Source organism: Phyllostomus hastatus, unplaced genomic scaffold (genome assembly GCF_019186645.2).
Source record: "Phyllostomus hastatus isolate PE091 unplaced genomic scaffold, TTU_PhHast_1.1 phas_contig_210, whole genome shotgun sequence".
In the NCBI taxonomy this organism is placed as follows: Eukaryota; Metazoa; Chordata; class Mammalia; order Chiroptera; family Phyllostomidae; genus Phyllostomus; species Phyllostomus hastatus.
Window position 1 is genome coordinate 12,153,337 of NW_025333737.1, and position 25,171 is coordinate 12,178,507.

A 25,171-nucleotide genomic window follows, 5' to 3' on the forward strand; every position below is an offset into this window, starting at 1 on the left:
CACATGTTTGCCTGGCAATTACTTTTTGTCTGTGAATTCTGTGTGCATACTCTTTTTGTTCAGTGGCTTGCTAGTCTTTTCGTATTGATTTCTAAGCACTCTTTCTAAAGCAGGCAAATCAGTGATTTCAGATTTCTCCAGCAGAGCTCTTCACACTGGCCTGGAGCTGAGAGACTTGGCAGAGCTGCCTGCTGAACGGAGGCTGTTTTCAATCAACGGCAAGTTGAGAAGGGCTCTGCATTGGGTCACATCAGAGGAATAAGAAATACATCCGAGGACTCTGGTGGACTTGAGATAAGCTGGGATGAAGGAAAAGAGAGGACAAGGATGAGCCCAAAGTTTCTAACAGGAAACAGATAGACGGGGGTAACCTGGAGAGACTGCAAAGAAGAGCCAATTTGGAAGGGAAGATGATAACTCAACGTGGTAGTCACTGAGTTTGAAATAGCAGTGAGTCCTCCTAAAGAAGATGATTTATAGGCAGGGGGAGATATAGGACCCAGTCAGGAATTAGGCTGAGGCTTCTGGGAATCATCTCTACAGAAGCGACAGCTGAAGTCACTGGGGAGATGAGCTCACCATGGAAGGGAAAAGGAGCAGCAAAGCCCAGGATGCAGACCCGAGGAACACCCATGAGGGGGAAGAGAGACTGGCAGAGGAGACAAGTATCCTATAAACCAAGAGACGGGTTAGTTTCTAGAGCAGGAGTAAGCAAACTATGGCCAACAGGCCAAATTTGGAACCTAGCCATTTTTGTAAAGTTTTATTAAAACACCTCCACACCCACTTCCTGACATATAGTCTAAGGCTGCTTTCAAGAGCTGAGTAATTGCGGGCCTACAGAGACTGTATGGCCCACAAAGCCTAAAATATTAACCATTCAACCCTTTATCAGAAAACGTTTGCTAAACCCCATGACAGAAAGAACACTGTTGTTCAATACAGTTCAATGCTGCATGGAGTGAAAGAAGGATCAGAGGTGGGGAAACACCACTGAATTTAAAGAAAAGGTAATAGGTTACTTTGCAACCTTTCTGTATTACGTGGGGATTAGAAAAGGGAATATTTGAAAAGCTGAATCACAGACACATCAGAAAAAGTAAAGCAAGCGCTTGGTCAGTATCTAGAAAGAGTGGCAAGAGGAATAATGGGACACCACCTACCCACCTGTCTGCCAACATATCCCTTATGTTGGGAAGGGTGACCATAGCCTTGGGCCATGACCTTGGGTCATCAGAGTTGAACATCAGTTTCATCAAGAAAGTGGAGGAAGGGAGGCTATTGCAGCAGTGGCATGCGGTAAGTGTTTAATAACTGGCTCTCAAAAACACCTGTGGCAGCATGCACTGATTTCCACGGTGCGTACTCCAGCTGACTGAGTCTCTGACAATGTGACAGGCAGCTCACTCAAGCCATCACAAGCTGTGGCCAGCACTCTACTGGGTGTTGTGGTCACCAATGCTGAAGTTGGGGGATGGACTATAAGAAGACAAGAGCAAAGTACTGAATTCTTTAGAAATAAATCCCAAGAAGCAAGAGATAATATCCTGATAATTAAAGGGAAGAGGCATGAACTTCAACATTGATAAATGGTGAAAGAGAGGCTGGTCGAGAATCCCCAGAGATTGAGCAGAAACCCAGCTTCTGCCAGAGAGAATGGGAAAGCAGCCAATTAAATCAAGACATCAGAAAATTATTTAATACAGCACTAGCTGGTGTGGCTCAGTGGCTCAAGTGTCGGCCCGTGAACCAAAAGGTCACTGGTTCAATTCCCAGTCAGGGCACATGCCTGGGTTGCAGGCTGGTCCCCTGTAGGGGCACGTGTGAGAGGCAACGGATTGATGTTTCTCTCTCAGATCAATGTTTCTGTACCTCTCTTTCTCCCTCCTTCCTCCTCTCTCTTAAATAAACATTTTTAAAAAGGAAATTATTTTATATATCAAATCTTTTAATAATTAGGGTTCTATACAACCCAGTGCTTCTGAATATACACATGCCTATAAATACATAAAATTATATGTAAGTATACTTATGTGTATATATAGCAATCATTCAGTAATTTCTGTTGTTGAGGCTTACAATTATATATCAGTGCTCATTATGTTCATCATACTGACTTTGAGATGGTTTCTTTATCCAGTTCATAATTATTAAACATTAAAATATTTCCAAATAGTTATTTGCTAATTTTATATTAAAAACTAAAGATGCCTATGTATTCCAATATTTAATTAACCAAAGCAATGCATATTTTGACCATGTAATAATAATATTAACCACATACAGGCACTTCATGACTTCTAAAGAGTGAGTTCACCTAGCCATTGTGAAGGAGAATGTTTTCACCTGGATTCTCTCAATCACCATCTCGGTCATTCATGCATTTACTTACGAAACCCCAACGATTCCCTGGTATATACAAGGCAGTGTTCCAGAGGCTAAAGCTATTTTTAATAGTGCCTGAAGGATTTTGTCCACTGAACAATTAATCTTCAACTAGTCTTTAAATAAAATAAAAATTTGCCGGAGAGTAGAACTGGAGGAAAGGTAAAAATGATTTGTTCATTTCTTCTCTGCTCACTTATTGTTTTTGCTTCTCCTTGCTCCAGGAAGCAAGGCCATAATTCACGGCCACACTGTCCCCAAACTTATCTCCCGGAGCATTCTTCCTGGAAAATGGCACTTATGCTTTATGCTGCTGTGACTGAATGGCTCTGTCTTCCTTTCTGAGTGAGCAGGCAAGCCTTCCTGGGTGGGATGGAAAATACATTTCTATTCTTAGCATGATTCATTCTAATTCAGGAGGGCACAAAGAAAATGCCACTTCCCTCTGCGCCCTGAGGAGGTGCATGCAGGGGAGACAGAGTTAAATAATGAACAGGTCCCAAACAAAGCCGCTGGACGCTGGGCGCTGAGGCTTCTTTCTGTTTCTCAATGCTCCCCAAACCCCACAATGAGGCTCGTCCTTTTTTTCTTTGGGAAATGGATTCCTGTAAGCTTTTAGCACAGTGAGAATTGCCCAGTGTTATGAAATATTCTCCCCACCGCCCCCCCCAAGCCCTTTGGTAACACAGACCAGATTTCTAGATGTCCTACTGGCAGACGACCTTTTCTTGTGAACTCCAGTCAGTGGCCAAGGGAGAGAAGCATCAGTGCTTTAAAACCTCTTTTCTATGCCTGCAAGCAAAAATTTTACAACACTTCTCCTTGATATGAAATCTCTGCCTGGACATCTGGCTTCACAGTGAGGAACTTTCAATACTCTAGCTTCAAAGAAAGGGCTGAGCCCTGGTGGTGCGGTGGTGCCAGAAGAATGTTCCACTGTCTTTCCATGGAACTAGTTCTAGCAGTCCCCCCCACCCCACCCCAGCACCGCCCCCCGTGAACTTCTATGAATTGAGAGGATAGCGCTAATGAACATTTAGGTAACTTGGCTTCAGTGTACAGACTTTTGGGGCCCTCCCCTGGAGCACACAAAATATGCTCTCAGATAACATACACCAGGCGGAGGGCATTCTATCAGAGGCTGCCTAATGAGACAAAATACATCACTGTTACCTGAGATCTGAGTTCTTTTTTGCATATCTGCTATACCATCACAAAAGATACACGAGCTTGTTGCCATAGATAAAATGACATGATAATGAAGTGACATTATTAGTTCTCAGAGCCTTGATTAATGAGGGACATCATTCATTTATTCAGCATAGTTACAGCACTTCCACTGAGCCGCCTGTTATGCTGTCTGCTTGCCCTCAACAAGCTTTGAGTCTAGTTGGTGAGAGAGAATTAACCAAAACACGGTTCATGGCCTCCTATCTGCAATTCAAGAATCCTCTGAAAACTACAAGTGATTTTTGAAAGGCTGCTTTTAACTTGTGAGGGAATGAAACCTGACTGATGTTGTAAGGGTGTCTACAGTCTCCATGTGTCCCATTTATTGGGGATAGTCATGCATTTCTCTGTGTTCGTGTGTTTGGGTACCCGATGTTGTCCCGGTACCCACTGGGGACAAAGTACAAGCACCGTGTCACCGTCCTAGACCCTGCAGATTGTGATTCACATGACACAGGCAGCCCCAACCTTCTGAACGAGGGACAGCGGAGCAGCACTGTGCGAGGGGGAAACTTTACTAGAGGGACGAACAGAGCTGGCCTGAGCCTCTCACGATGACCCATCACAGAGAAGATGACATTACAGAAATAAACCCATATGTGTGGATATAGATACATTTTTAATAAAAATAAACTATTTTCAAAAGCAGAAAAATGAGTGAGAAGAACAGCTATGTTTTATATTTTTGTAAGTCTCTGTAATGCCTGGCTTAATAGAATGCAGCTGAATTCTCAGATCTGCTTCTGCAGTCAGTCTCTTACAATATGTTGCTTTGGCTGAAGTGTAGGAGACAATCTATTCTCACGTAGATAAGTAATTGGAAAAGGGAGGAGTATTTTAGCAGCCTTTTCAGATAATCGTGAATATTCCTTGTGACCTACATCAAACCCTGACAAGTGGTAGTTTCTGGAAAGTTAGCTGCAATGTGGAATCTGAGGCTCTGTCAGTGGAGTCTGCACACCATTACATTAAAACCCATCGGTATCTCCGGCGGTTTGAATGGGTCTGCCCATGCATGATTTTGCAACATGAGGTATTGGTCATTTGGAAAACACTGGTTCACTGAATTACATGAATCTTCCAAATGTTGATATATTACTGGTATTCTTCCCCGTTTCTTCCCATTCACGTCCTTAGTAATACCACTGATCTCATGAGAGAAGCCTTTAAGTTTTGGGGAGCTGTCAAGCTTCCAGTGTGGCCCATTTTCCAAATTTCTAACTTTTGCTTAAAAGCTCAAGTTTTATCACTGGCAACAATGCAGTTGTTGTCCTTGAAGCGTCAGGCTCACTTCCTTCATTTTCAGGAACATGTACACCAGATACTCACACCTGACCGAGCAGTCTGTTCTTTCCGGGCGACTAGAGAGCAGCTCACAACCAAACGCTCGACCGCGTCCGTGCGGCACCTCAGGTGCGGCACAGGCTCTCCATGTGTACTCCCTGCTAACACGAGGAAGATACGTTCCCAAGGGTTGAAATTTAATAAAATCAGTGCACTGCCTCACTTCCTTTTCTAAAAGCACGTCCAGGTGACGGTGCAGAAAACAATGGCCAGCATAGTTTAGTGTCCATGCCTGCTGTGTGCTGAGACCCCCCACAATTGTACCCGCCTGTCAGTGCAAATGTGAAAACAGTGCAAAAGGCAAGTGACATCCTGGTGTCATTATGAAAGTAATTTGACACCTGAAAAGGTGTCAGAGACCCACAGGAGTCTGAGGACAACACCTTGATAACCGCTGGTTTAGATTGCAAAGTGTTTCGTATGCCGTGCTGACAAGCATAAACTATCCTGTAGCCAATGGAAAGCCAGTGATGGATTTTAAGTAAATCATGTGCTCGTATTTGTTTTAGAAAGGTCCATTTGTCAGCAGTGTGATGGCTTTCAGAGGGCTGAACAACTGGGTGATCCTACATTGCAGGGGCAGCAATGGACAAGGGCAAAGATGATGACCTGGGGTGTGAGTTTGGAGATCTTTAGGCATTAGTTCTAGGAACTGACCTAAGAGAGGTGAGGGAGGGGAAGAATTCATTCAAGGGGACTTCCAGAATCTGACATGAGTGACTGCATGGATGGCTTTAATTCAGAAAATCAATACAAGATAAAAAACAGGTTGGGGTAAGGGAAGGGAAGGAAGGAAATAAATTCAGGTATGTCTAGCGTGAGCAGCCTCTGGACTAGACAAGTGAAAATGTGCAGCAGTGGTTAGAACTGCGAATGGAGAGCTCAGAAAAAGCATCCAGGTGCAGGTGAAAATTCAAAATTCATTTGCATGAACGCTCACGTGAAGGGATGGGACTGTCGAGGGGCAGTGCACACGGGGAAACAGGAGAGGCCTTGGGTAACACCAATATTTAAGAGTTCAAAGGAGGAAGGGCAGACCGGGCAGGGGAATAGGAAGAGGGTTTTCGGATGGCAGGTGGACTAGCGAAGTGCAGCCAGGAGCTACGGGAGCTTCAGGGACTGCTTACGTGGCACACGCAATCCCTGTTCCCAGGCAGTCACGGTCTCTCGCTAGTGTGGGCATATCACCTCCCCATCCTTTCTACCACACACCTGCCATCCACCATGAGGAGGGGGGCTCAGACAGCCATGCGCCCAAGGAGACTGCGTAGGTGTGGACAGCAGGCCTGCACCCAGTCTGAAGCCTGGAGTCACACCCAGCAGTCACAGCTTGTACCCGGGCCACACCAGTGATCTGCAGACATATTATGGGAAACATTAATGTCTGTTCTAAGTCACTGCATTTGGGGGATTGTTTCTTATGGAGCATTATTGTGCTAACAGCTGACTAACACAGGTTCTTGTTAAACGTTACGCAGGAGTCAAAGAGGCTTCTGAGATCAGACAGTAGATTGAATTTCCCTCTGCCAACACCAAATGAAGTGAGTAAATAACAGTAAAAACTAGCACAAATGCACTGAAGCACAGAAACAGGGTAGACAGAGTAAGGCAGACATAGTACAAGAGGGATGGATTTAAGATGCCCTGTCCCACGGAGTGTGAACCCTGAAACACAGAGAACAGTCAGCCCCACCAGGCTGCACACACACCTCCAGCCCTGCATCCTCTTCCCGCAGGTTAGAACAAACGCAGAGACACTAGAAATCCATTTCACTGACAGCGAGGAGATAGTCAACCTGCTTTGGAAACATCTGATATTGATGTTTAACATTTAGAGGTATCTGGCTAATTAATGAATTCATCTTGGTTCATTTATTAAACTTACACGAGAGTGACTTCTTCAGGAATCCCTCAGAGAAAACAAAACTTTTACATGGGGGCGGGAGGGGGGACTCAGTTTTGCCCAGCCTCCTCCGCAGCAATATGCAATGCTAGGTGAGCAGTGTTTACAGTTCTCAGGGGAAGAAATGTGAACAGGAATATTGTGCCCATCTAGCATGTCATTCAAACTGAAAGGTTGGTTGGCAGATATTCTTAAGCAAGAAAAAGCTTGGGGAAAATAGCACCATAAGTCTTAGAGGAACTGCTGGACTATGAATTCCAGCCAATTAAGAAGCAAATCAAAGTAAAACTAAGGGCATGGAGGTGTGGTGGTGAAAGGCCGGGTGGTGAGATAGCACGGGAATGAGCTGCAGGTTACGATTAAAGGCAAATTATGAATATCATAAATCTGAGTTGTGTACAAATAATGATACCACCCCAGGCAGAAGGTGGGGAGCAGAGGTGATGGGGGGAGTCCGAGCATATTAATGTACTCATGTTTCAGCCCCAAATCAAATTCTCTCCAAAAGTCCAACAATTCCTTCTGTTTTACTCTAGTTTCTTTCATTAGATGAATTTAAGTAAAATTAACTTAAATGATTTTTCTAAGCTAAATAAAAATGTAGAATCTGGAGTATTATCTCATTTCATAACTTTATCTGGCTTTCCTTGTCTTTTTTCCTTATGCATAGTAAGATATCTGAAATGATGTTCGCCTTACCACTACAATGGTGATTTCTAGGTGAGGGGATTTGAGATGACTTTAAATATTTTTATCTTTGTCCTTCTGCATTTTATATTCTTTATAAGCATATGCCACTATCCATTTTTACAAAAACAACTGAGACTGTCTTAAAAAAAAAGACGTTTGCAAATATGCCACAATGTAAGTTAACAATGTTGATTTCGGGCAGGAGGACTGCAGATACACACAGACACTTTTCTTCTTTGTCCTGTTTTGCATAGGCGAGGAATGAATAGGAGAGGGAGACTGGACGTTCAGTACAGACGACTGTGGTAGGTTTAAGGTGGCCTTACAACCTTGGCCACACTGCCCCTGAGAGGGGGTGGCTATTTCCCTGCCCTTGATTTTGGGCTGGCCCCTGACCTGTCTTGACCAACAGTGTGGTGGAACTGCCTTAGGAGAAGTACGGGCCCTTTAGACACCAGCTCCCATGCAGAAGCCCTGACTGCCCAGAGAGCGAGGCCACATGGAGAGGAACTGAACCACCCTGGATGCTGCAGCCCCAGCCAAGTTTCCTGCTGCATGGAACGCCACGAAGGACCCCAGCCAATGCTATATATTGAGCAGAAGAACCACCCAGCCCATCCCTGCCTGAAATTCTGATCCAAAGAATCGTGGGCCCATAACACAGTGGCTGCTTTAAACCACCAAGTTTTGGGGTGGTCTGTTATGCAGCAGAGAGGTCTTTCTAGAAGCTTGACTTTGAAGATAAGAAATGAGCTAAAGCAGCGAGTGATACAGATTTTTTGCTCTCAATTTTTTAAGCTAGGGTATACCACAGCATAAAAGATTACTTGTAAGAATGCATTTGTTGCTATAACTCTTTCATACTCCAGGAACTCTGTTCTGTGAAAGACCTCGCTTCATCTGCTGTTTCTTAGACAGCAAGGCTCCTGCCTGCTGTTAGCTTCAGCTATCGCGTTTCCCTTAATGTCTGCTGGGTTCCTTTGGCCTGGTGGCTCTTCCTTTTTTACCAAACAACTTTTATTGTTTCTTATTTTAAAAGTGATGTTATAGTTTAACATATAGCGCTAAGATAAAAGGTGATTTCTACAAATCCTACCACTTAGAGATCCCACCAGTAAAATTTCGGTACATGGTTCCAGTCCTTTTGCTCTTTATATGTACTTTGATTTGCAAAAATGACCTCATATTACATTATGTTTTGTAAATTGCATTATTGTTGAAAACTATCTTGTGAACATTTTCAATATCCTTATATATCCTTCTCCTAACATCATTTCAAATACTGCATAGTTTTTAATTTATGAGCTATGGTGAAAAATAAAGTATAGAAAGGAGACAGAGAATGCTGGGATGGTGGATGCCAAGCACAATAAACAGTCATTCAATAAACCAATTAATGCTAGAGTGAGTATCGTTTTGGCCGGTTAAAGCTCAGTGCAACTCTTTAATTGCCATCTTAGGGCAAATTCTGGAAATGTGTCAAAGGCTGTGTGTGTTTCTTAGGCAACTTAGGAGTGAGAGGCGCAGCCAAATCATCCTCTGGAGGTGTTTTATCCAGTTATGTACCGCACCAGACTGGTGGCCCTCTCAGTGGATTTTGGTAGACTACTTTATACCTCAGTCTTTCTCTAGAACAGCAACTTTCCACCTTTCTCATCTCATGGCATACATAAACTAATTTCTAAAATTCTATGGCACACCAAAAAATATATATTTTGCCAATCTGCCAAAAAATAGGTATAATTTAGATTCATTCATGCTGGACAGCTATTATTGTGTGGGCTGTTGTCTTTTTTTTTTTTTTTTGACAATCTAAGGGAAAAGAGGTCAGTGTCCCTGACTAAATAGTCAGGTATTGCATGTTTTACAAATTCTTTTGGCAAACCAGTGTGCACGGCACACTGGTTGAAAAATCACTGCTCTAAAGAATTACTTTAACAAAAGGCCTATTTATGCAGGGAAACATTACTGGGAGCTCTGGCAGCGTACTGGGTCTACTCTCCATCTCCGTCCTCAATCACCTGCTTGATGGCTCAGCTCCTCGTCAACTCAGAAAGTGGAGTGAAGTACCTTTCACAAGGAGCATGCACACTGTTTTTACAGAACCATTTAATACTAATATTTAAATACGATAATATTTGATGCTACAAAATATTGGGCACATATGAGCTTATTTTAATATACATGCAGACAAATGTATTTGGTTTCACAAAATATAAGCATCATGGTGACTGTGTCTCTCTCTGAGTATCTACATCCATCTGTGTATCTACATGTATAAGACAGTCAAATATAATTAGAATGTCCATATCAAACATCCTTTGCGAAAGTGCTACTATCATTTAGGCAGATACAAAATTAGAGCGAAGATACCTAGGTTCATTCATGCACTTGGTCACTGACTCACTTTCACAGACAGACTGTGGAAACCGAGATAGGGTGTAATAATAGTTAATAGCTGAGGCTTTTAAGTCACAAAGACTTTGACTTGAACTTGGCTCTGCCAGTTGTTAGCAGTATGACCTTGAGCTGCTTATTTACACCTCAGAGTCTCAGTTTTCCCATTCGTAAGATGAGAATGATAGAAACACCCTTTTTTGTAAAGATTATTATAAAGGCTTAAACGAGATAATGAAACATGAGATGAATGAAAATATTTGGCCACGAGCCTAGTACATAGTACACGTTGACTAAATATCAGCTAGTGCTGCTATGATTTTTATGGGACATAGCCTGAAATGCCAGAATGTTAATGAGTTATTATCTTATGTAGGTTAGTAAAAACCAAAAATGTCATTGACTTTATACATACTCTGAGTTAAGCAAAATTGAACAATAGCTTATCTACAGTATAATTTTAACTATTTTCAGGGACTTATGATGCCTATGTTTTTTAGAGGTTATTAATATATCTTTTAAGTGCAGCGTTTATGATTTGATACGTTGTTGGTAATTAAGACAGAATGTTTTCCCCTTTCAACAGGTAAATGAATTAAAATTATAAAAACCAGTAATTAATAGGCAGTTATAGTAATTATATTTCTTTCAAGATTTTTAAATTAGTTTATTTAAAAAAATTTTTTTTAAAGATTTTATTTATTTTTTAAAGAGGAGAAGAGGGGGAGAAAGAAAGGGAAAGAAACATCAATGTGTGCATGTCCCCTACTGGGGTCTCAGCCTGCAACCCAGGCATGTGCCCTAGACCAGGAATCGAACTGGTGACCATCTGATTTGCAGGTCAGCACTCAACCACTGAGCCACACCAGACAGGTCTCTTTCAAGATTTTTTTAATCTTTAAGAAATAATATCAAAAACTATGTTGTTATGAAGTAAGTTTATGTTTTTTCCTTTTCTGCTTATATTGGGATTCAATTATTTATTTAAAATTTGGGACTTCTGGTGAAGATGGTGGCATAGGTAAACATGGCTTGCCTCTTCACACAACCACATCAAAATTACAACTAAGATATAGAACAACCATCACTCCGAACCACCAGAAATCTAGTTGAATGGAAGTCTGACAACTATGGAAGTAAAGAAACCACATCCACTCAGACTTGTGAGAGGGGTGAAGACCTGGAACAGGCTGGTCCCACATACACATGTGGTGGATAAAAATTTGGGAGGGATAACTCGGCAGTGAGGAGTACCAGCCCCACACCAGGCCCCCCAGCCCAGGTTTCCAGTGCCAGGAAGGTGAGTCCCCATAACTTCTGGCTATAAAAACCAGTGGGGACTGAGTCGGTAGAAGAAACTTCTGGAGCCTAAGCAGTTCCCCTTAAGAAACCAACACATGGACTTACTCAGATTCACTCTCTCTGAGCTCCAGCACTGGGGTAACAGCTTGAAAGGCACCAGCGGCCTCCAGGGAAGAACCAAATTGTCTGGCATCAGGGGAGAGGAGAGGAACAGTCTTCTCTCAGACAGAAAGGTGGGCAGAAGCCATTGTCCCTTTCTGAGCCATCTTCCCACAAAGCCACAGAGCTGGCATATGGGTGCCATATCTGAGACTCCATCAACCTAACCTGACTAACACTGTTTGCCATGCCCAGGAGATCCCCTGAGACTCCGCCCCACCCAATTTATAGGCCCACCCAAACTGTTAACCATGACTTTTCCATATGAATGGCTGGCCTTGGCTCGTCCTAAATCCTAACAAACAAGCAACAGCCAGCCTCAGTGAGCCCTTAGCCTTTGGACTTCTTGCTCAGCCCAGGTCCAGCACTAGCAGTAGCCAGCCAAGATTCACAGTTTGGTTTTACCTGGGAATCTCCAAGCCCAGCACAAGTAGCAGCCATCTCAGATTGCTTTATAACTCATGCAGGGTGGTGCCAGGCAGAACACAGGTGGAGGCTGATCTTCCCCTGTGCCATGGGGAAAATCCCAGAGCCTACACACCCAGTGGACAACTACAGACATGTTGGAGCACCACCCTGCCCCTGTACAGCTGATCCTCTGTGGAGGGTGGAGGTTGGTGGTACATGGTCACGGGCAGTCCTTGCAGCTGACTGGCCTGGGTAAATGCCTCCCATTTACCTGCCAACAGCAATCAAGGCTCAATTACAAGAGGAGGGTGCACTCAGTCCACACAAAAGGTGTACCCCGAGTGACAGGGGAAGCTGTGTCACTGGGCCTTACAGGACACCAACTATATCAGGCCATGCTACCAAGACAGGGAGTCACAGCAGCTCTACCTAATACATAGAAACAAACACTGAGAGGCTGCCAAAGTGAGGAGACAAAGAAACATTGCCCAAATGAAAGAACAGATCAAAACTCCAGAAAAAGAACTAAATAAAATGGAGATAAACAATCTACCAGATGCAGAGTTCAAAATACTGGTTATAGAGATGCTCAAGAAACTTAGTGAGGACCTCAATGGCATACAAAAAGATCCAGTCAGACACAAAGGATATACTAATTGAAATACAGAATAACTTACAGGGAAACAAGAGTAGAGTGGATAAGGCAGAGAATCAAATGAATGATCTGGGACATAAGGAAGCAGAAAACACCCAACCAGAACAACAAGAAGAAAAAAGAATCCAAAAAAATGAGGATAGTGTAAGTAGCCTTTGGGACAAGTTCAAGCATTCCAACATTTTCATCATAGGGGTGTTGGAAGGGGAAGAGAAAGAGCAAGAATTGGAAATCTATTTGAAAAAATAATGAAAGAAACTTCCCTAATTTGGTGAATGAAATACACATGTACGTCCAGAAAACACAGAGAGTCACGAACAAGATGGATGCAAAGAGGCCCACTCCAAGACACATCATAATTAAAATGCCGAAGGTTAAAGATAAAGAGAGAATCTTACAAGCAGCAAGAGAAAAGCAGTTAGTTTCCTACAGGGGCATCCTCATAAGACTGTCAGCTGATTTCTCAAAAGAAATAGGCTACAAGGGACTGGCAAGAAATATTCAATGTCATGAAAAGCAGGGACCTACAGCCAAGCTATCCAGCAAAGCATCGTTTAGAACAAAGTGCAGATAAAGAGCTTCCCAGATAAGAAAAAACTAAAGGAGTTCATCATCACCAAACCATTATTATATGAAATGTTAAAGAGACTTACTTAAGAAAAAGAAGATAAAAACTATGAACAATAAAATGGCAATAAATTCACATCTATCAACAATTGAATCTAAAAAGCAAACTAAACAAACAAGAAGAACAGAGACAGAATCAAGGGTATGGAGAGCATTTCGATGGTTGCCAGAAGGGAGGGCGTGTCAGCAAATGAGTGAGGAGGTGAGGGGATTAAGAAGTACAAGTAGGTAGGTAGAGAACAGCCACGGGGATGTGAAGTACAGTATCAGACAGGGAGTAGCCAGAGACCTTACACACAGGACCCAAGGACATGAACAACTGATGTGGCGATGGCCTGAGGGAGTGGGGTAAAGGGAGAGAAATTGGGAAAACTAAATAAAATGAACAATAAAATGAACAATGAACCGTAACAGCATAATCAATAAAAATAATTTAAAAAATTAAAAAAATTACAAATTACTTACCACTTAGAATTTAGATATCACTGGAAAAGAAACTCACTTAAAATAAAAGTTCTGTATAACTAAGGGAATTTAAACACAGTATTCAACTGAGTCCACATGAAGCAAAAACAGTTATATAGATCAATGAGTACTTCCTGTGCGTGTATAAATGCAAAGGGCTTCAAAGATTTCTTTAAATTACCAGAATATAAAAAGGAAACACCTTTTTGTCTCACATCACATGTAGGGGAAAAGAAAAAACTCACAGATGGAAATATATAGAGAAAAATCTCATTAATAACAACATAAGTCCTTTCCTCTGAAGTGAGGAGGCTGGATGTAACGGCCCCCAAGGTTTTGTCCACATCTTAAGGTTTTTTATTCTCTTCAGTGTTGACCAGGATTAAAGGGTGTATATATGAATCTTACAGGCTATATATACACACAACTTGCTTGAACACTAACTTCTCCCTAAATTATTCAAATTGCTGACAATAGGCTACAGAAGGCAACACGTGGGTTAGGCAGAACAGGGCAGAGATAAAACCCAAATGTTTCTTTTATATTTCTTTGCTTTTTATGATTACTCTAAATGCTTTAAGCATTGTTATAACAAAGTAAAATCACTGAAAAATAATCTTTTGCTGGGAATTCTTTGAAATTTTTTTTGTTCTCTTTTAAATCTTATTTATAAAGGTTTCCAGATGCTTATCCTCACAGATTAAACACCGCAGGAGGTAGACACTTACAGTAACATTCACCATGAAGCCAAGAAAAAACCACTTTGAGATATAACTGCCTATCACCTCAAGAATCGGGGTCTAGGGAATTTTCTGTCGCTGTTAAAAGTGTGATTCTCTGAAGCCATTTGGAAACAACCTAGGTTCTCAGCAGCAACACATCCACCCTGTGCAATGTCAGAGCACAGCGAACGGTTGGCATTCCAAACCTCAAACAGGTTATTTCTCATTATGAGAATACATAATGAAAGGATTTGGGCAAAGAATAGAATGTAAATTGGAAGCTGACTCCTGAATTTATTAGCCAGCAGTCTTGGGCTGAAAAAGTCATTCTAATTTCAAGAGACAGTTCCAAAGTGGTTTTCAAGAAAGAGGACCAGGTATTTTTCAAATATTTGTTCACTGTGAATGGACTGGGCTTGCCAAAAGTGACTCTTTATGCTGGCATGTGATCTCTGAGAGGGAAGTGGGCCTGAGTCACTGGATACATCAAAGGTGGAGGCCAGTGAATGGAGTTGCTGCAGGCTCTGTGAACGAGCCAGATACCTGCGCTCCTCTGCCCGCTGCTGGGATTTCGGCCCTCTTTTTAATTGCACCGCAGCAGCTGGTACCACTGGTTACTGAAGTCTTCCGATTACCTTGATTGCTCGGTCATTATCTCTAATCAGCTGCTTCTTCTCATCTTCAAACTTCTGTGCAGCATCCTGCAGCCGCCTCTCGGCCGCTAGCTGCTGCCGGCTGTTCTCTTCTCTCAGGGAGGAAATGGCTGTCTGGAGCTCAGCTATGGTCTAAAATGAAAACAGCATGCTGTAACTGCACATTCTTCGGCAAGAGGCGTCTATTTCATATGTATTTATGCTTAACAGAAGAATGGGTTTGGCAAACTCTATTCCACAAACTAAATATTTTCAATTAACATATCACGCACTCTAATGCATGACATCCCACCCCATAAAAGACTGTAATAAAACTGTGAATGGTGAACAACTGCTGAACCAAATATATTTGGAAGACATTTTCATGATAACATTCCACAATATTTACTCATCAACAGAAAGAACATCTGTGATCTCAAAAATATGAAATGCGTCAGATTTCATTTTACTGAGAAATATACTTACTAGAATAAAAAAAATGATTTTGCCTTTCCTAATACTTTGAACCATAAAAGCCAAAGAAAATAACAGAGTTCATTCTTCATAGTTACCTAATTCTACACAGTAATTTTTTAAAAAAATTTAGTTATTTATTTATATATTTTTAAAGAGTTTATTTATTTATTTTTTTAGAGAGGGAAGGGAATGGGAGAGAGAGAGAAACATCAATGTGCGGTTGCTGGGGGTCATGGACTTCAACCCAGGCATGTGTCCTGACTGGGAATCGAACCAGCAACCTTTTGGTTTGCAGGTCAGAGCTCAATCCACTGAGCCACACCAGCCAAGGCTACACAGTAATTTTTGAGTATTCACTAACGTTAGCACAGAGCACTCACTAGCACAGAGCACTGTGCTAAGCACTTTAAGCTCTGATAGAGGCAAGCATTATTACCACCCATCTTTTCTGAATGGAGAAACAGAGGCACAGAAAGAGATCACACATTGTACATCGTTAAAGATGACACCCAGTCAAGGAGACAGGCAGGAAGGAACCACACAGTCAGACTGACTGCTGCACTGATTCGTTCCTCACACCAGCCTGCTGTGATCGAGGTTTCAGCATCGAAGAGAAGTTTATGAAGACATGGTTCCAAACACACTGCTTTCTCCCTAAGTGCCGATATATCCCTAAAAGTTTAATTTGACCCATACAGTGTCATTTCAGAGCCTGCTGGAGTATTCTGTACCCTTGAGAACTGGTTCTGTGACCGGGTTTCCCCCCAGTTCTCAAAGTAATCCAGCAGCCGAGGGATTCTAATGCAATGCGCTGACTGACAGCATTGCTCTTTCTTTGGTTCAGATGCATCCACTTCCTTTCCAATTCAACAGTGATGGCTTTTTAAAAGCAGGAAATGGTGGTTTCTTCTAATAAAAGAAAGATCCATAGTTCTGGGGTAGAGTATAATTCTATTGGTTCTGTGGCAGGAGGGCTGGTTGATGAGAAACATTGGACAAGTTAGTCTTCTTCCTTGAAACTCAGTTTTTCCAGCTACTATTCAATGACAAAACTAGATTACGGCATTACACGGCAATAAGAGAAAATGTCTGGAGTCTTCCAGAAGCCAAGTCCTACAGAAATGTAAGTCATTACTACTGACGGAAATAATAGCACATTTACAATAAATAAAGAGTATTTATGCTTTCAGAAGGGAACTCACTGGAAGCAAAGTTTAACACTTAGACTTTGAACTAATCAACTATTAAGACATTTGTGAAATAAATGACAAAATATGTAACAGCAGTATGGTCATATCTTTAAATGCAAACTTGAACCTCCTGCTGTGAGTGGAGGAATTCATCTACTGAGAATGAAGATGTTTTCATCTGGTTTTTGAATTTAGATTAAATGTTTCCATGCTGGCATCCATTCCATTAATTCTCATAGCACATCTATGAAACAGAGAAGGTTAAATTTTTATAGCAAATGTCAAAAACTGAAGCACAGCATAATCAACTCACTCCCAGTTACAGAGTAAGAGGAGCCAGAGATAAGAAAGAGCCAGATTTCCTTGGTCCAACATGAAACTTAGGATTGGTATTTTATGAGAACATGCAGCCAAATAGCAAAAATAACTTACTCTTTCAATGACTATTGCAGTGCTTCAAGCTGAGTAAACCACAACTTCGTAGAAGTGGTAAATTCAGTTCTGTAACGTGTTCATCGTGTTTCTGATGTGTGTATATGTGTGTGTCAGTTCTATGAAATCTTATCACAGGTATAGATTCATATATCCATCCCCACAATCATGCAATGTATTTTTTAAAGTACAAAGTAATTTCATTTCTTTCAAAAACAGTGAGATTTAGATTAGCTGTAGAACTGACTGGAGATATCTGGAGGTTCTTCAAATGACCACAAGGGCATGAAAGAGAGATCTCTCACTTTCAGAAGATTTATGACAAGACTACATGAAAAAGAAATAAATGCAGGTTTTGGGAGGAGCTACTAGCAAAGTCTAGCATGTCCTGAGGAAAGCATGCTTGCTTTTGAGTGGCAAATGAAACCCTGCATTCTTTGAGGGAATAATGAGATTCTTTGGGGGAAAGAATAAGATTACCTTTGGAAAGTTAATGAATTTATTTTTTAAAGATTTTGTTTATTTATTTTAGAGAGAGGTGAAGGGAGAGGGGAAGAAAGGGAGAGAAACACTGATAATTGCAAGAGATACATCAATCAGTTGTACATCAATCAGTACATCCCCATCTGGCCACCCAGCCTGCGCAGCCCAGGCACGTGCCGGGACTGGGAATTGAACTGGTGACATTTGGGTTTGCAGGCCGCCAACTCAGTCTACTGAGTCACACCAGCCAGGGCAGAAAGTTAATTTAAAAGCTTATGAGGACGATATAAGGAGAGTGTCAGGCACTTCAAGTGAAACACCTTGGATAAACAGATAAATTGGTTGATAGAATGATTAAAATGGATATAGAGACATAACTAAAATATTGGTAGTTTTTAAAAACTGATTTCAGATTTACTTTAAGAATGAGAAATAATCATACTAACTAGATTAATATGTTTTAGGTAAAGAACAACACTCACTTGTTTGTAGACATAGAATAAAAGAGAATAGACTCTCTTCGCCTTAGCTCAGTGCACATAACTGGCACTTGATAAATATGTAAGTAATGGAATTGTAAACCACAGTAAATTTTAAAAAATCACCTGAAATAGTATATTGAGGTAACCTAGACTTTCACAGACTAATAATGTAAAAAGTTTCTGAGAAAAAATGAAAACTAATCTATACAATTATAATCAAATCCTACCAGTTTTGGTTGAGGCATAATTTTAAAAAACTTAGAACAAAATGCCACCATTCAACTAAGTGTTTACCCTGTATTAGCTTCAGAGAAAGAAGTGGATTAGAACATTTGCAGTTGAGTGTTAAAAATAAATATTTTGGAGAGCTAAAGAAGAGCTACTTGGGGCTGATACTGTAAGCAACATAGCCCATGAAAGATGTAATAGGTAATTATTATTGTTAAGCAATTATGCTTTCCATAAATGTTAGTGATTTTATTAGGTCTGAAAAATAAGATTCTAAATGGAGAGGTTAAGATTTTATCTTTAACTTACTGTACTGTTTTTCAGAGAATAGCACAGTTTGAGATTTTTATAAAGCTCTTCTTTAAAATACAATGGACAAGACAAGGCATGCTTGGGAAGGTGCAGTGAAATGGTAGATCCTCATAAGATAAGTGGAAGAGTGAACCCACGACACCTTTTGCGTTCTAGGCTGTCACCCTGGAGAGGGACCTGGAGGCTGGGGTGTGTGGGACACGTGGAACGTGCCCAGGCACTAATTTGCACCGGGTGTGTGGGAACGAACGTGCCCCACACTCTCGTGGGGTGGTGCGGGGGCTGGTCCCCCGGCAGTGGGTGGGCTGCTGGCACCCGAGCTTTAGTCTGCTCCACAACCACCTGCACCCCTGCAGACGGCAATCTCTTTCTTTGACAGATGGCCACCAAGTCAGTCAGCTGAGTGGGGAAAACCGCATTAAACTAGAGAAGGCAAGGTTAATATGTAATATTAAGATCAAAAGAATAAATATGTGATTCGGATGGAATGATACTTGGAAGTGTGCCCAGAGAGGATGCCAACGTCCTGGCGAACGTTGAGAACCTCGGTGTGGTGGGGGGGGGGGGGCCCCCCCGCAGTCCCAGGCATGCCAAGGGTTTGGTGAGCACGGTCTGTTAGGTCCTAACAGCTTGATAAAATCTTAAAGATTAAGAAACTTCTTTAAGGGAGGAAAATACTTAACATATTTTTCAAATTTAACCAATGATCTCCTGGGTACCAGTGCATTCATTACTAATGCATTCATCTTACTATTCCCTTTTGGAAAGATTTTAAAAAACTTAATAAACAGTTAAGCAACTTTGCTCCCGGCAATCTCCTCAGCTTTGATATTGAATTAGAGAATCCAGTCAACTAAAACTAGAAAACAGAAAAACTCAACCCATGGTTCTGTTTTATAATGTTTATTTTTAAATCATCTGTTTCTCTGAACTGACTGGATTGCCAACCAGTGTTTCTCATATTTACGGGCGGGCAAACAGAACACTGTCCACGTAAAGTCGTGGTCCCGCCTTTAATGGAAGGATGAACTACTTTTTATACTATGGGGCCCTTTCTAAGACTTTCTTCTGTTTTGGTGTTGTGCTGTCCTTTCATTTATGAAGTGACCGTTATAGGGCATGACAGTTGTTACTAGTTGGTTTTTCCTCCTCCTCTTCTTCTTCCATCTTCATGTCTTCAGAAAATATTTAGCAATGCTTTACCTCTTCAGATTTTAGAAGGAGATTTTTTTAAATTAATTCTTAAACACCCCCAAAATACATAAATTAAAAATAAATATTTTTTTTGCTTTTTCCACACCTTTCTCATTCTCTGTTCCCTTCTTTCCTTTGTTGCAATTTTAATACTACTATTGCAAGAGCTAAGAGTTATTAAATGCTTTACTAGGCACTAGACTTTGTACTAAGCACTTTTTTGGCATTGTGTTACCTAATACTTACAACTATCCTATGAGGTAAGTATTACTCCCCCATTTCATAAATGAGGAAACTGAATTCCAGAGAGGGAAGGTCACTCGCTCAAGGTCACGTGAGTGGCAGGGCTGGCATTCAAATTCAGGTCTGCTGGACTCTAAAGCTTAGGCTTTCTTCTGCACTAACTTACATTTAATTTGCTTTAATATGAACTAATCAGGCTTCTTCATACTTCCCTTTAGATAAACTTAAACACTCCTGCTTACGCTCTCACTGTTTAAGCATGTATGCGAGCTATCGTACATCTCACTTTCGGTCTGCCCCCACCATTCAATGTGAAGCGAAAGCAGCAGCACGGAAGGCCACGCCAGCTGGGCATTTTTCATGTTTCAGTTTAAAATTTAACTTTTGGAGTAATAAGATTTCTTTTGGCTACAAGAACTTTTCCTAGCAGATTGGAAAGGACATTCCCCATGTTTCTTCCTCAAGGAAGGTCTGGAATAATGGTCATCAAGACAATTACCATCTTTTTAAAGAAACATATATGATTCTTCTCTTGAAGACTTTTTGATTTCCTAATGGGGTATAAATTACATAAACTATGCACATTTTCAAAATCATTGCAGAATCTGAGAAATTACATGACCATTATCACCGAAGTTTTACAATATTAACAATGTGAGGGGCTGGGCCAGGCTGCAGGAGTCAAGGTTGAGAGCTTCCATTCCAAAGTCTGGTCCAGTTGGGTCCTGGCTTGGCCACTTGCGAGCTGTGTGCCCTCAGCCTTCCTGAGCCTTAGTTTTCTCACCTGGAAGAATGGGGACAATGACAGTTCCTAACCTCACAGCTATTATGGGTGAAGACAGAGCAAGTCAATATGGTTAGGGTCCCATAATTCTCTATTTTGTTACTGTTTTGTTGTTGTGTTATTGTTACTACCACTGTGTGGTAACTCATAAAATGGTACATAAATTTCAGTCTACTACCACATATCACTGTATCCATGCCAAAATATTAAGAAATGTTGATTCAAAAAGTCAGTCATTATGATGCCTATAAAATTAAACGGGTTAATCTATCCATCTGTAAAATGGAAGTTAGCATTTATTTATTTAGAATTATTCATACAACTAAGGAATGCCTGGGATTCCTTAGATGATACTACAGGGTACCATTACAACAACTTCAGCAGAGAAGGCACTCTGAGCATCATGTCAAGTAGAGACAAGCATTCAACCATTGGCCTTTTTATACTAAAACTACAATAGGAACAACATACAGCAAGAGACGAGTGTAGGGGCTTACAATTCCTCCTTTTCCCAAAAGGAGTCAACACTTGAGCTGCTAATTTAATGCAGATATTTGTCATTTTGAATTTTGCTGTTAAGCCGTCTTTAGGTGCAGCAAAATGGAATACTGCAAAAAAGCACAGATGGTATCAAGCTGCTCACATCACAAATGTAGGCGTGTATCTCCCGCCCTTGTGAAATATGTTTCAGCCTGGGCTTGCTCAAGTGCACAGGCTGGTTTTACAACATGTGAGTGTGTGTTCAAATGGCTCCATTAAAAAATGTTAACAAAATATAATAAAAGCATATATTATCCATCCATTGTCCCATCAAAAATGTGATACTGAACCATGAGAAACTGCAGAGAATTAAGCATAACTCTAGAATACAAATGCTTTTATGTACAGGTTTCTTGTTTGTTTTGGTTTTGCTTGCTCTTACCTGAGAAGATTTGGCAAGCTTCTGAAGGTACTCCTTCTCGATCTGCTTCAGTCTGCTGTTGGCCTGAAAAACATGCGCACGTGAACACACACACAGTGACCTGTGAGCGTGGTATCTCTTCCCCACGCCTGTCACCAGCAGCTGGGACGGCTGCCCGCTGCCCCGCCCTCTTGGAGCAGCAGAAAACCACAGGGCTTGTCTTTGATCTAACGCCAACTATTCATCACTTAAAAAGCAAACTGCAAAAGCAAAAAAAAAAAAAAAAAGATCTCTCCTGCCAATTATTAGACAAACACAGACTTCTGTGGAGAGAAAGAGAAAGGGAGAAGAAGAGACAGAAATAGACACAGTACAAGTGTGAGGGCTCAGAAGGTAAAGTGGGGAAGGGGAGAGGAAACAAAGGAGAGGAACAGGAAAAGGAAGAGGGGGAGAGGGAGCTGGAGCGGGGGGATGTAATGCTCTTTCCCTTAGTTTAAAGAGGTAAGAAATAGATGTTCCTGGACAGCAGCAGACAGGAGATTTTTGGATTCACTGAGCAGAGTTAAGCCCCCATTCTGCCTAACACACAAGAACTATTTTTTGAAGTGACAAATATATCTAAATCAAACAAGATTTATGTCCTGGAAGTAGAGCAGTTTGCCAGAGTAAGTCCACGTAGAACTCGATCATATCCTTGCCACTCGAGTGGCGATCTTTTGTTATGTGACCTGCTTTCCTGCTCTCTGGAACCCCTGGGATCCTCCCTCTATCTTGAGAGTCTGGAAGTGTCACAGTGACATGCCCTAGACTGGGCAGCTTTCCCACTCCATTGTGCAGGCACTAAGGAGACGCTTTCAATCTCAGCTCGTCCTTCATCTCTAAAGGAGGTTTGGCTCACCACTCTCATCTTCCTCTCTTTTTCCCTTGGGGCGCGTGTGTGTGTGTATGTGTGTGTGTGTGTGTCTCTCTCTCTCTCTCTCTCTCTCTCACACTCTCTCCGTCCTCCAGCTGTGATTGTTGGACCTTTCAGGTTTAGCATTGCTTTTCTTTTCCATTTCTTGGTCTTTTTAATCTTTTGTAGAGTTTTCTAAACTTTTACTTTTAAATTCCCCATTGGATTTTAAAAAATTCTGCCATACTACTTGTAATTTTCCAAGAGTAGTGTTGTTTTCTAAACAGTTGCATCACTCCCTATTTCAGAGATGAGGAAATTGAGGCACAGAGAGGTTAATAACTTGCCCAGCATCACACAGCTAGGAAGTAGTAGAGCCAGGACTCGATCCCATGCAGTGGAGCATGGGTGCTTCACCAGCTAGAGCAAGTTGCGTACTGCCTCTCAGTACAGACCTATTTTTCCTCAGGTTGTTAACATCATGTTCACCTACACATTTTTAGGTCTGTACCTACACACACACACACACACACACACACAAGTTTTTTTTCTGCTTTCTACAATGCCTGTGTTTTTCTGAGTTCCTCTTTTTTATTTGCTCTGCCAGCCTGGCGTGGTCTCAAATTTTCACTTTAGATACTTTCCTGAATTGTCTGCTGATCTGTGGTGTTCTTTCTAATTTAAAGTGAGACCTGTTCACATGGGCAGGCTTGGGTTTAGGTGCATGTCATCACAGGGTGTCACACAGCAGCCCGGGCTCTCCCATGCCAGTATGTGACTGGACATTCCTCTGGACCACTTCGCCCAGAGCTGCCTGGCAGCTGGGATCTGGCTGCTCCTGTTTTCCGAAGAGTAGCTCGGCAGTCAGGGTAGTGACTCCTGCAGAGCTCCATTTTCATTTTTGCCCTCGGCTGTACCTGGGCCCCTCTCTCACTTCATCTCTCCAGAGAGCGAACCAGGGGTAGAGATCAGGGCAGACATGGAATAAATTAATACAGTTGTGAGTACATGAAACAGAGTTTATTCTTATATTATTATTTATTAAGTATTGTATTTATTTGTATTACAGCTATAATTCTACTTCTGCCCACCCCTGTAGGTTGAAACTCTATTCTCAATGTATGGTATTTGGAAGTGAGGCCTTTGAGGTGATTAGCTCATGGGGGGAGCCCTCATGAGTGGAATTAGTGCCCTTAGAAGAGGCCAGAGACATAGCCATCTGTCTGTCCTGTGCAGATAGAAGAAGACGGCAGTCTGTGACCCAGAAGAGGGCTCTCGCCAGAGTCTGACCATGCTGGCACTCTGATCTCAGACTTCCAGCCTCCAGGATTGTCAGAAATAAATTGCTCTTGATAAGTCACCCGGTTTATGGTGCTTTGTTACAGAAGGCAAGCTGACTAAGACAATAGCCATATGTTTTATGGACTTAAGTTCAAAAGCAATTCTTTAGAGTTTATTTAATAAATCTCACTGTATCTATAATCCCTTTGAGGACACCGGGTAGTTTTGTTTTTTCCAGAACAGACAGGGCAAGTGACAGTCGCTATTTTTCTCTACTAAGCCATCAGACTCTATTCTGGCTCTATAATTAGTAGAATTAAAGCCACTCTGAACCTCTTGAGGTTTATTTGTCTTGGTTCACATTCTGCCAATATTTTTAAATCACAAAATGCTTAATAAAGTATGTATTGCTTATTTAATAAATACAGAGCTCTTGCCATGTGCCAGGCACTGTTCTGAGTGCTTTAAAAATATTTACTCACTAGGAAATAAAAAAATTATAGTGTCATAAAGATTAAGCTACTTTCCCCCCTAAAACAGTTGGAGTCAGAGCTGCTGGTTGGTGCAGGACAGCCAGTGTCTCAGCTGCAGCTACGCCTCCTGCACCCAGGGCCCCACAGACGCAGGGAAGTTCCTCCACAGCTAACCATCCAACTCATTCACCCATTCCAGGCAACTGCGACTAGAGCACTGACCAAAGCAGACAGAAGCCTCTCCCTGCCTCTACAGAACTTCTATCCCAGGAAGCAAACAAAATAACTTACAAAAGTAATAATATGTTAAACCGTACAAGTGCTATGGAGAAGATAAAGCAGGAAGGAGAGAGGAGAAGCAATGAAAGGTAGGGGGTAGTTCACAATTTTTAAAATACGGAAGTCAGGGAAGGCCTCATTGAAAAGGTGGTATGTGAGCAAAGACCTGAAGAAGAGGGAGGTGCAGGTGGTGAACTCCTGGGAGAGAGCAGGCCGGGCACTGGGAGCCGGGACAGAGGCCCGGAGGTGAGGCGGAGGCACACGGCACAGTGTGCTCAAAGCACAGACGGAGAGCGCGGCCGGGTCTGTGTGCAACGTCTCCTGGGGCGGATGAGGTCTGAGCGCAGGAGGGGACAGATGCTGCGTGTTGTGAGGAATCTGGTTTCCACACGGGTGACGTGAAGAGTCACTGGAGAGTGTTCAGTACAGAGGTGGTAAGATCTAACGTGAGTGTTCGTGAGATCACTGCAGCTCTTGTTTGGGGCAGGAATCCTGCACAGAAGCCAGTTGACAGCCTATCACAAGTGATCCAGGATGTAACAGGGGAGGTGGTGAGAAGCAGTCAGATTCTGAGGAAGATTTGAAAGTAGAACCAATTGTG

At 41.9% G+C, this 25,171-nt stretch overlaps 1 protein-coding gene across 1 annotated transcript in view; it reads right to left on the reverse strand.

Moving 5' to 3' along the window:
• The window catches only part of CEP112 (centrosomal protein 112), a 327,830-nt gene that overhangs the window by 66,779 nt on the left and 235,880 nt on the right, over positions 1–25,171 (reverse strand). The window contains exons 22-23 of the mRNA XM_045836669.1: positions 21,667–21,729; positions 14,923–15,072 (exon numbers count right to left, since the gene is read on the reverse strand). Coding sequence (XP_045692625.1) covers positions 14,923–15,072; positions 21,667–21,729 — 213 coding nt within the window. The remainder of the gene's footprint in view (positions 1–14,922; positions 15,073–21,666; positions 21,730–25,171) is intronic.